Source organism: Bubalus kerabau, chromosome 7 (assembly GCF_029407905.1).
Source record: "Bubalus kerabau isolate K-KA32 ecotype Philippines breed swamp buffalo chromosome 7, PCC_UOA_SB_1v2, whole genome shotgun sequence".
Classification (NCBI taxonomy): domain Eukaryota; kingdom Metazoa; phylum Chordata; class Mammalia; order Artiodactyla; family Bovidae; genus Bubalus; species Bubalus kerabau.
The window spans coordinates 105,791,414-105,804,120 of NC_073630.1; the positions used below are offsets into that span (position 1 = coordinate 105,791,414).

At 37.9% G+C, this 12,707-nt stretch overlaps 1 protein-coding gene across 9 annotated transcripts in view; it reads left to right on the plus strand.

The window, feature by feature from the left end:
* The window catches only part of PTPN13 (protein tyrosine phosphatase non-receptor type 13), a 225,857-nt gene that overhangs the window by 76,833 nt on the left and 136,317 nt on the right, over window positions 1-12,707 (plus strand). For 7 of the 9 annotated variants that reach the window (XM_055589037.1, XM_055589036.1, XM_055589033.1 and 4 more), the window contains exons 3-4: window positions 119-300; window positions 10,235-10,300. In XM_055589037.1, coding sequence (XP_055445012.1) covers window positions 119-300; window positions 10,235-10,300 — 248 coding nt within the window. The remainder of the gene's footprint in view (window positions 1-118; window positions 301-10,234; window positions 10,301-12,707) is intronic. The other 2 variants (XM_055589032.1, XM_055589039.1) reach the window with 1 other exon arrangement.

Consider the following 12,707-nt stretch of genomic DNA (forward strand, 5'->3'; position numbering starts at 1 on the left):
GTGTATGTAACTGCATGTATCTATGACTATGCTCGGATATTCATTTAAGTGATCTATAATTGCCTAATTTTAAACACCTATCTTTTTTTTTTCCTTTTCATTCTGTGCGGTTACAAAGCAGTACGCATGGCTGACCCTGCTGCTCTCGGCTTCATCATTTCTCCATGGTCTCTGCTGCTGCTGCCCTCCGGCAGTGTGTCATTTACAGATGAAAATATTTCCAATCAGGATCTTCGCGCATTCACTGCACCAGAAGTTCTTCAGAGTCAGTCACTCACTTCTCTCTCCGATGTTGAAAAGGTAACATTAAGTCTTTTTTTTTCTTTTTGTCTTGATTTTGTTTTGGTGGGCACAGGAAAAATAGACACTGGACTACCCTACATCAACCCTCTGAAAAACACTCATTGAATTTTAAATAATCATGAAATCACTTATATATGGAATCTAAAAAATACAACAAACTAGTGAGTAAAACAAAAAAGAAACAGACTCACAGAGAATAAGCTAGTGGTTACCAGTGGGGAGAGGGAAGTGGGGAGGGATAAGAAAAGGGGAGAGGAGGGAGAGGTACAAACTGTTAGGTATAAAATGAGCTATAAGGGTATACCGTACAGCATGGGGAATATAGCCAGATATTTTTAGTAACTATAGGTGGAGCATAACCTTGAAAATCTGTGAATCACTGTGTTGTACACCTATAACTTATAGCATATGGTGTAGTATTATAGTATAAGTGAAAGTCGCTCAGTCGTGGCTGACTCTTTGTGACCCCATGGACTATACAATCCATGGAATTCTCTAGACCAGGATACTGGAATGGGTATCCTTCTCCAGGGGATCTTCCCAACTGAGGGATCAAACCCAGGTCTCCCGTGTTGCAGGTGGATTCTTTACCAGCTGAGCCACCAGGGAAGCCCAAGAATACTGGAGTGGGCAATCTATCCCTTCTCCAGGGGATCTTCCTGACCCAGGAATTGAACCGGGGTCTCCTGCATTGCAGGCGAATTCTTTACCAGTTGAGCTACCAGGAAAACCCCCTGCTATTACAGTATGCTTCAACTAAGAAACAAAAGGACCGTGTATTCCAAGAAGTTCATATTTATTTTAAGAATTCAAAGTAATTTTATAAAAATGTATAGGTCTAAGGAAAAAACATGAAAAAAATGTGAGCCTTTATTAATTCAAGGTTTAAAATACTTATTAAAAGCCTGCTATGTATAAAACACTGTACTTGTGAGGAAGATACAAAAATAACTAGAAGATGGATCCTGATCAATGTATATAGACCAATAAGGTAAATACAAATAAATGATGTATAGAGGGATAGAGTTTAGAAGAGGAGCAATTTTCTGTTTAGAATGGTACGGCAGAGAAGGTAGCATTTGTGTTGGCGTATGAAGAGTGACTAGAATTTAGAAGTCCATCCTAAAGAAAATCAGTCCTGAATATTCATTGGAAGGCTGATGCTGAAGCTGAAACTCCAATACTTTGGCCACCTGATGTGAAGAACTGACTCATTTGAAAAGACCCTGATGCTGGGAAAGATTGAAGGTGGGAGGAGAAGGGGACGACGGAGGATGAGATGGCTGGATGGCATCACCGACTCAACAGACACAAGTTTGAGTAAACTCCGGGAGTTGGTGATGGACAGGGAGGCCTGGAGTGCTACAGTCCATGGAGTCGCAAAGAGTCGGACACGACTGAGCGACTGAACTGAGAATTTAGAAAATTGAAAATAGGTAGGAATGGGGGTTCCACTCAGGGTTGCTGTGCTGTGCCATGCAGAGTAGGAGATTGTGCCCTCTGATGAGGAGTGTTTGGTCAGACTGGTTAGGCTGGAGCATCCCCTCTGTGGAAGGCTGCGGTTAAAGGGAGATGACAGGTCAGAATGAAGAAGACAGTGAATACTAGAGACTTAAACTTTCTTCTGGGATATATCTTTAGGAGAGTGATGTGATGTGATTTGTTACCTCCAAGTTTGATGAAAGTGGATAAATGAGATGAAAAACTATGTAGGAATCTAACTGGGCCATTTTAATAATCTGAGGGACAGAACTAAAAATTGTATAAGGCCTTGGGCATGTAAAGGTGGGGATGATGGGGTTATAGTAGAAGCAGAGCTAAAAGAGTTTCACAGTTGATTTGATGAAACAATGAAGAAGGAAAAGTTTATGATAGGAATATCCAGTCTGAGGATAGCAGTGCCATTGATATTTGAAGATCTAATTTCATTGTCAAGGCTCTGAATGGAAATTTTGGAATAAATATGTGTATTTTGTGTAGCAAGCTGTGATAATTTTTATTTATTTTCGGCTTATCACGTGGCTCATGAGATCTTAGTTCCCTGACTAGGGATTGAACCAAGGCCCTTGGCAATGAAGGCACAGCGTCCAAACCACTGGAGCACCAGGGAATTCCCAAGCTGTGATAACATAGATAGGGAACTTTGGAGAATTCAGAATTGGCTATGGATATCATTTCTCATACATCAGTGCATGTAAGTGCAAAAACTAACCTAATAATTTCCTAGTAGTAAAATTATTAAATCAGAGTATGTGCATTTAAAATTTTGACATGTAGTTGACCCTTGAACAACTCTGATTTGAACTGCATGGACCCCCTCATGTGAATATTCTTCTCAATAGTAAATACTCCAGTACTACACGATCCTCAGTTGGTTGGACCTGCAGATGCAGAACCACTGATACAGAAAACCAAGCCTGCCTGTTACACAGATTTTTCTAATGTGAGAAAGACATCTTGATTTGAGCCACTGATTATATATCTGAAATAAGACTGACGAGAATTGGTAGAGAATCCAGTTTTATCTACCTTTTATATTCCGAGAGCTGCTTAAGAATTTGGGAAGGTACATGCAAAGCAACCAGTGAATAGAAACCATAGCTATGAAGTGGAAGTAATGCTTAAGGCATTAACCCTAAGAAATTTCCCATTATGTGCAAGGAGGTGTTTGCAAAGGACTTTGTTTAATACACAGTATGTACAGTGTTGGTAGTTTTATATCATGAAGGTGTTTATACTGGTAGTGTTTTATTAAACTGGATAGCATATGTATAGCTATGTATATTTAAATAGTGTGCATTCATTCTGTATACTCTGTGATTCCTTTAATAATAAGATTTTTAAAGATAGAGGTTAACTGGAATATTGGAGATAGGCATGATGTGTGTGTAAATTATTTAACCCTTGAGATTTCTGAATCTTAACTGAGCTTCAGGATATTTACAAACCAATGAAATGATGTACTAAGTTTTATGTGTCTGAGCACTTTAGGGGCTGAGTGTCCTTCAAACTGGGTTATCAGTCTCTCAGGTGGGTCTGGTGACCTAAGGAAAACTGTAAGAATCACTGCAGTAGACTCACAAGTGTCTTAGTTTTAAAAACTGCTGCTGAATTATAAGTAAGTTTTCTCTAGTTAAGAAAAAATTTTGCACAAGTGTTTATGAATTCTTTTTGCAAGGTATTTAAAATCCACAATTGAAAAACTGCTTGATAGGTGCACGAGTGCTTTTCTGACTTGCCAAGGGCTTTCCCAGTTTGCCCTGCGATGTCAGAATACCCAGACAGTAAACCTCCCATGTATTTAGGTACAACTGTTAGATCCTGAGTTTGGGAAAGTGATTGAAGCCTCCCAGTATTAGGCTAGGTGTTCAGAATCAAGTGTTGGGGATGTGATGGGCATTGTTCCATTCCTACAAAGTTGCCAACTATATTCTGACATCTTGAGAAAAAGGATGGTAAAGGCATTTCATAGTTTCCTGAGTTAAGGATATGCCATTTTTAACTTGTTCTCAATAAATGCTTGCTATTGGATAGTATATGAAATTTTTTTAAAAATATGATACTTAAAGCCTAGCTTATGAATAATAATGAATAGTTAGTAAGATCTTAACCTGTGAAAATGTTTCCTTCATACAGTGAAACTTGTTTTGTAAACTACTTGTTCAGTTATATGAAAAAAAGTTTACCTTACCACGACACTTTGCATTTATTTGCCCTAAAATTTTACTTTTCCAGATAGCATGCCCATTTATTTAAATAACTAGACAAGATTATGTAGGTCACACGAAGCTTTTTGATTCTCTGGTTTTCCCTTCAGTGAGTAATTGTTTACTTCCTCCTTGCTTGGCACATGATTAATTTGGCAATTCTTTTGAAATCATTTTGTTAGGACTAGAACCTGAATCAAATTCTTGTTTTGTTTTCTTTTCAAGATTATTGGACATGCACCAGGGATTTGAACTATATCCCTGGTGAACTAAAGGGATCTTAGGTTAAGTGTTTATTTTCACTAACTTACAGTGTAAGTATCAGTAATTGTGTTTCTTGCTACTGCTAAGTCGCTTCAGTCATGTCCGACTCTGTGCGACCCCATAGATGGCAGCCCACCAGGCTCCCCCATCCCTGGGATTCTCCAGGCAAGAACACTGGAGTGGGTTGCCATTGCCTTCTCCAATGCATGAAAGTGAAAAGTGAAAGTGAAGTCACTCAGTCATGTCTGACTCTTAGCGACCCCATGGACTGCAGCCTACCAGGCTCCTCTGTCCATGGGATTTTCCAGGCAAGAGTACTGCAGTGGGGTGCCATTGCCTTCTCTGAATTGTGCTTCCTACCAGACACTAAAGAATCTGCCTGCAATGCAGGACACGCAGGAGATCTGGGTTGGATCCTGGGGTTGGGAAAATCCCCTGGAGAAGGGAATAGCTACCCACTTCAGTATTTTTGTCTGGAGAATTCCATGGACAGAGGAGCCTGGCGGGCTACAGTCCATTGGGTTGCAAAGAGTCAGACACAACTGAGCTACTAACACTTTCACCATATCTGTACTTCTTAAAATCAGGAGTCATCTTTAGATGGATAATATGAGGAAACAGCAGAAACCTCAAATGAACTTGTTTTAAAAACCAAATGCCTTTAACCACACTACACTACATTTATTCTACATTAATTCTTACTATTCCACCCTCTCTCCCTTCCATTTGTTCCCATTTATCCATATATTTGAAAGTATAGTTATTACACACAGGCATTGGAAGAAACTCCAGGGCTGTCTAGTTCTAGAGTCCAACATTTAATGACAGAATTAAATTAAAAATTTAAATGCTAGGGTTGTAGAGATATCATCTTGCACCCATTAGACTGACCACTATCAAGAGAACAAAAAAATAGCATGTGTTTTTGAGAATAGAGAAGCTGGGACTTTCATTTACGTTTCTGAGACTGTAAATTGTATCGTCATTATGAAAAACAGCATGGCGGCTCCTCGAAAAAGTTAAACATAGAACTGCTATGTGATACAGCTTCTCAGGTTTGAATGTATGTCCAAAAGAACTCGAAGCAAGGTGTAACTGGCAGGTATGGCATAGAACAGTAGTTCTCACACTTTATCCTGCATCAGAATTACCAGAGGGACTTGATAAAACACAGACTGCAGGGCTTACCTCCAGGATCTCTTGATTCAGTAGGTCTGGGGCAGGGTCTGAGAACTTGCTTTTCTCCCAAGTTCCCAGGGGATGCTGATGCTGCTGGTTGGGGAATAACTCTTTGAGAATCACTGGTATAGAGCTGAAAGCTAAATGCGATGATACTTGTTAAATGCTTAGAACAGTCCCCAGCATAGAGTTAGCACCCACTGAGTATTATCAGTTACTATTATGTTAAGTGCTGTCCTAGGTCCTGGGATAAAATTATGGATAGGACAAAGTCGTTTCATTCACAGAGTTCATATTCCAGCCCATTATAACTGTAAAGACAAAAAAAAAATATTTCTCTTTCCCATGGAATATATTGGCTCTTTCAACTCTGTGTGTGTGTGTGTGTGTGTGTGTGTGTGTGTGTGTGTGTGTGTGTTTTAATGTTACATTTTCACATCTTTATCTCTGATTCCTGCCTTTCCACAAGTCCACTTAATTGCCTAAATTTCTCAAGTCATCTTCCCAAGTCCAGCCATTCTATCCTCTCCTTTTCAGCCCTATTGCCAGGGCTATGGTAGGGTCCCCATTTCCTTTCTCTTGAACTTTTATCATAATCTTCCACCTTATTTCTGCTTCTTGACTATTTGCCCAACTGCTGTCAGATTAACCCCTCTGATCATGTCTCTTTTTTTTTTTTCCTTCAAAAACCTTCTGCTTTTTTTTTTTTACCCAGTTAAGTACAGATTCCTTTGCAAAACCTAGGAAACCTCTCCAGAGTTTGATTCCAACCATATTTCAACTCCTCTCTTTCATATGCACAAGTTGTAGTCAGTGATTATTAAAGAGATTCTATGCTTTGTGGCTTCCCTCTTTTGTATAACAGTGCCCTTCCCCATTTCTGCAAACTCACATCCTAAGTACCAACCATTCTTTCAATGACCATCTCTTGAGGACTTAGATATTCCACGCTATATTAGGCATAAGTTTACAGAGATATTGAATAAGAAATTGTCTTTGCCCTCAAAGGGCAAGTAGTAATGTAAGTATCAGTAATGGAGAGACAGACAAAAAGCAATTAATAATAATAATAATGAAAATACAAGGATAGTAGGTCTGTACAAAATATTAAGAGAACACAGAAAGGGGACACATAACCTGTATTCAAGGCTCAGCTTAAACTGCCCCTGCTTTAAATTTCTTCCCTAATCAGAAGTAGTCTTGTCTTTTTTGGATTTCGCTAAGAGTCAGACACGACTAGGCGACTTCACTTTCACTTTTCACTTTCATGCATTGGAGAAGGAAATGGCAACCCACTCCAGTGTTCTTGCCTGGAGAATCCCAAGGACGGGGGAGCCTGGTGGGCTGCCGTCTATGGGGTCACACAGAATCGGACACAAGCAACAGCAGCAGCAGCAGTACAAATTTACCACTTCTTCTTTGTTTGATTCATACATATATATTCTCTCTCTATATATATATATACACACACACACATATATATATATATCTCATATTTGGATATTTATTAAGCAGGAGTCTCCAAAGAAACCAGATCAGTAGGGTGTGTGTGTGTGTGAAGAGAGACTTATTAGCTCATGTGATCATGGATACTGACAAGTCCCAAGATCTGTAAGATGAGCTGGCAAGCTGGAGACCAGGAGAGCAACATTGTAGTTCTGGTCTGAGAACCAGGAGAACCAAGGGTGTAGTTCCACTATGAAGGCCAGAAGGCTCAGGGCCCAGGAAGAGCTGATATTTTGGATCAAGTCCAAAGGCAATAAAAAGCTGATGTCCTAGTTTGAAGGCAGTCAGGCAGAAAGAATTCTTTCTTACCTGGGGATGGGTAAACCATTTTGTTCTATACAGGCCTTCCAATGATTGGATGAGGACAACCCATATTGGGGAGAGCAATCTGTCTTGCCCACTTTACCAATTTAAATGGCACTTTCATCCAAAACACTCTCCCAGAAATACCCAGAATAGGGTTTGATCAAATATCTAGGCATCCAGTCAAATTGACACATAAAATTAACCATTATAGTGTATATATATGTAGATGATCAGCAAATGTATTAAGTTTATAATCTATTTTTTAAATGTTATTAATCTTATATAGTCCTAGATGTTACTAAAGTAATTCAATTCACGTACTGACAAGTATATATAATAAAGGATCTTAAAGTACTACCAGTATCTCAAAGAACCACAAATCAGAATTAATATATTGAGACATATATTTGAGTATGCAGTTCATCATTTTTGCTAAAGGTATGAAAAATGTTTTTCATGTATGAGGCTCTTTGAAAAGGTGTTCCCATATGAGGTTCCTTGAATTCTAAACAGAAATGTGATACAAATAGTCTGCAACATGTTGCCTTGAACTTCATGCACATTTAATTCAGTTCACCAGGCATGTATTGAATATCTACTATGTACAAGTTGTGTCAGTTGCTAAGAGGGATATTAAGATGTATAAAAAACGAGGCTCCCTCAAGGAAGACAAACAAGCAAACATCCTAAGTATGTTGCAGGTAGTATTAGTTAACTGTTTCATTAGAGATACAAATGAAATGAAAACTGTATCGTATAAGAGAGAATGCTTTATACAGTTGGGAAAAGATTTATATAGCATTCGTAATAGATAACAGCATCTTTGGGCTAACAATAATGGGTAGAACTTTTATTGACCGATGAGGAAAGAAATTCTTGGTAAGAGGAACGGTTCAAAAAAAGCTGGGAAAGAGAAAGATTGGTTTGCCAGCAGAGAATTATCTTTTAGTTTTGAAGTGTTTAGGTGTGATAGAGAAAGGAATGAGAAGAGAAGGAAGACTGAAAAATCTGTTTGGAAAATGGAGATGGAGGCAAGTCAGAGTGAGCCTGGTGTATCATAAAGAATTTGGGATTTTGAACATTGGGAGCCATGAAAATATTTAAAAAGAGGAACAAACTTTTTCTAATCTGTAATTTAAATGCTGTGAGATTCTAAGGATATCCAGTTTTATATGGATTTATCTCACATATATCTAAAGAGGTTTGAGACAGTTTGTATAATTAAAAATAGAGATGGAAAAATGACAGCAAAATGGAAAAAAAAGAAAAGACACTGAAGATGACATTGCAATAAGATGGCTGCAAACAAAATGTTTGTGGTAAGATTATTCAATACTGGGAGAGCTGGCTGAACATTTAGCTTTGAATCTCTTAACGAGAGCTGGAAAATGATTACTTAGAAGGATTAACTGTCCACTCTTTAGGTCGATAATCTTGCTTCCTGTTTCACCAGGGGGAAAACAGTAGAAGTAATCAGGAGACTTCTCCCAAGATCCCATGACCAGATTACCCACATAAATTTTCATATTCTTTGCTTCCCTGCTTCGTAAGAACCGGCTGTGCTCCTCTGTGAAGCCAACTCCTTCATCTGTGTGTTAGCCTCCACTTCCTCCTGCTTACTCATCAGTGTTCTCCCAGCTGTCTCCTCTCTCCTGCAATTCCAGTTTTCCCTGTTCTATCCATACTATCAGCATAAAAATATGTTGTCATTTTTCCAATCTTTAAGAAGCAAACAAACAATGAAAAAGGAACCTTTTCTGACCCACCTTTTTTTTTCCATGTGCTACTACCTCATCCATTCTTGGTAAGAAAAGTGCTAATCAAACTGTAATGAGATTTTTTTTCTCTTTTCAGTTCAGCAAACAGCTTCATAACACATTCTATGGCTAAGGCTTGTGGAAAAAAAGTCTCATATGTTGCTGTAGAAATGCAAAAGGATAAAACGTTGTGGGGGGAAATCAGACAAAAATGTATCAAAACTACAGATGATTTGCTCTTTTATTCATAATGTAAGAGAGTCAATTTAAAAGGAATACTTGCATGTACAAAAAGACATTTCCAAAACTGTTTACTAAAACTTTATGATAGCAAAAGTTTAGGAAATTTCTAATTGCCAGTTAGTGACAGATCAGTTAAGTAAACAATACAGTAACCACAAAATATAGTTCTATGCAGCAGTGAAGAGTTAAGAGATTCAAAGCTAAAGAGATTCAGTGCCATCTCTAAACATTCATAACCTGTCTTGTTATATTAAAACTGCAAGGTGTTGAGTAATTTTTTAAAATTTCTGACCTTTTGTAAAAGAAATGGAAAGTCAGAGTTTTTATTCATATTCTCTTGAGTTTGCATAAAGAAACTTTAAATAAGAAATGGGGGAGAATGGATACACGTAAGGTATGGCTGAGTCCCTTAGCTGTTCACCTGAAACCATCACAGCATGTTAATTGGTTAACCTCAATACAAAATAAAAAGTTTAGAGTTAAAAAAAAAAGGACTGATAAAAATGATTACTCATAGCAGACAGACTGAGGAGTTGGAAAGTAAAATCTGTTCTGATCATTTATAGTCTTATTTTCTGTTTTAAGCTCTCACATACATTTTTAATTTAAATTTATTTATTTTTAATTGGAGGATAATTGCTTTGCAATACTGTGTTGGTTTCTGCCATACATTAGCATGAATCAGCCATAGGTCCCCTCTCTCTTGAACCTCCCTGCCACCTCCCACCCCATCCCACCCCTAGAGGTTGTCACAGAGCACCAGATTTGAGCTCCCTGCGTCATACAGCAAATTCCCACTAACTCTCTGTTTTATATAAGCTCTCACATTCTTTTATGCAAAATATGAAATGATGGTTTTGTCAAATCATGTGTTACATTTTCTTTGGAGCAAAAAGTGATGAATGTATAGTACTTGCTAGATTAACTTTTTACCATAAAATGATTTTTTTTTTTTAATTCTATTCCTAGATCCATATTTATTCTCTCGGAATGACATTGTACTGGGGAGCTGATCATGAAGTGCCTCAGAGCCAAGTAAGTCAAGCCATCACATGTGTACAATATTGTGCTTTTTAAGAAGCTCTTCTGTGCATTTAGGTGTTCTACAGTGTGGTGTCAGGCACGTCAGCGTTTCTATACTGGTTGTTCACGTTAATAATGTCTTCTCTCAGAATGAAGTAATAAAGTACTAAAGAAATTGTTTTTCTGAGAATGTTCTTAGAAATATAGAAGTCATCAGAGGATGGTATGGCCACCCACTTCAGTTTCCTTGCCTGGAGAATCCCCATGGACAGTGGAGCCTGGCGGGCTACAGTCCATGGGGTTGGACACAACTGAGTGACCAAGCACAAATACACGCCTGTGTTTCAACAACTCAGTGAAATGCAGTAGCCTCTTCAAAATTATAGCAAGAGAAATAGGAGTCCCCTTTATTTCTTCTAATTTAGTGACTGATAGAGGGGAATTGTAAATGTCTTTGATGATTCATTCTTGACTAGAAAGTGATAGCCTTTTCTGATACAAAAACTATAGGAATAGTAGTAGCTCTAACTACATATCAGAGTTTCTACTTCGTTAGTTTTTTCTCTTATAACTTCAAAATCATACCTCACGACCCCTGCAGCAGCAGACACAGATAGTAAAGTAATACTTTCTGGGGTCTTAGGCTCTGATGACCATTGGGCTGCTTCTGGTCTTTGTTTTCTAAAATAACTGATTTCCTGAAGACACAATACATCGTAGTAAATGGAATTCAAATTTTTAAAATAGGTATATTTCATCAAAGATACGGCATATAGAATTGTTTTATTTTAGACATTTAGAACTCAAAACAAAAATAACTAGGTGTGTCTTTTTATAATCAAATTAAGAAGCAGTAAGCATTTTAGGCTTTTATTCTAAAATTCAGACATCGTAAGGTCCATGAAAGATGAATGCTAGTCTTCAGCTTCTTTTGGTTTTCATTTTACATCATGAAAAATACTGTGTATTTACTTTCTCTCCTCATTTCAATTCTATAAATATAAATAAGAAAGTTAAATTATTACTGGAAATAATAGTGTCATATTTTATACAACCTAACTTACATGTAAAATGTGATCATATCCTATAATTTAACACTTCTCTCTCTCTGGTAACTGAAAATAAAGTCAGTATCTATCATGTGTAAATTGGAAGGGAAGTATATATAAACTTTTACCTCTATTTTACTATCAGATATCATTAATTGTTTTGGAGAAATATTTAATGTTAATTCAAAAGTATTTATTAAGCACATACCTTATGACTCACAGTGTCCCAGACACCAGGAAAATAATGTCCCATGCCTGTGGAGTCTTGTCATGGGTATGGACAACCAAATAACCAGTTACAATGCAATGTGATAAATGCTATGTTAAGGGGAATGAAATTTCCTGCAGTACAGGAGACCCAAGTTCCATCCCTGATTTGGGAAGATCCCCTGGAGAAGAGAATGGCTACCCACTCCAGTATTCTTGCCTGGAGAATCCCATGGACAGAGGAGCCTGGCGGGCTACAGTCCATTGGGTCACAAAGAGTCGGACACGACTGAGCAACTGACACACACACGTGGAAAACCAGATGTGGAGCCTCTAACTAGACTTGAAGGGCTAGGATAGGTTTACTAAAGGAAGTTGTTGCTAAGCTGAGCTCTAAAGGATGACATATGATATCCATAATGGATGAAAAGTAGAAAGAAAGGGTTACAGGGAAAGCATATGTTAAAACCAAAGCAGATGTACTAGTTCAGACTCCAGTCAGCAATGCTCTTCTCACCACTACTTCGTATCATCAGTGTTTTTATTTTTAACCATGCCACTGAGTGTGCAGTGACTTATCTTTGTGGTTTTATGTTGCATTTCTTGGTATGATCTTTGGACATTTAGATATAATATTCTATAGATTATGTCAACTAATTTAAAAAAAATTTTCACATTCTGGCTTCTGTTTCACCAGCAAAACGAGAACTTATATTAAAATGACCTTGAGTCATTGCAATATTTGAAATCTCTTCTAAGTTATCACGAGAGTATAAAATTATATTTATTATTACTTTTTATGAAATATTAGGAAATTGTTTATTCCTCCCCAAATAGTGTGTGTATATGTGTTTGTAGGTTTTCCCAGGGGGCTCAGTGATAAAGAATCTGCCTGCTGAGGTAGGAGATGCTAGTTCAGTCCCTGGGTCGGAAAGATCCCCTGGAGGAGGAAATGACAACTGCTCCAGTACTCTTTCCTGGAAAATCCCGTGGACAGAGGAGCCTGGTAGACCACAGTCCAAAGGATCACAGAGTTAGACATGACTGAGCCACTGAGCACAAACGTGTTTGTGTGTGTGTGTGTGTGTGTGTGAAATGAAATATGTATGAAATGAAATGTTTATGTATATGTATAAGTGAAGTGAAAGTGAAGTTGCCCAGTT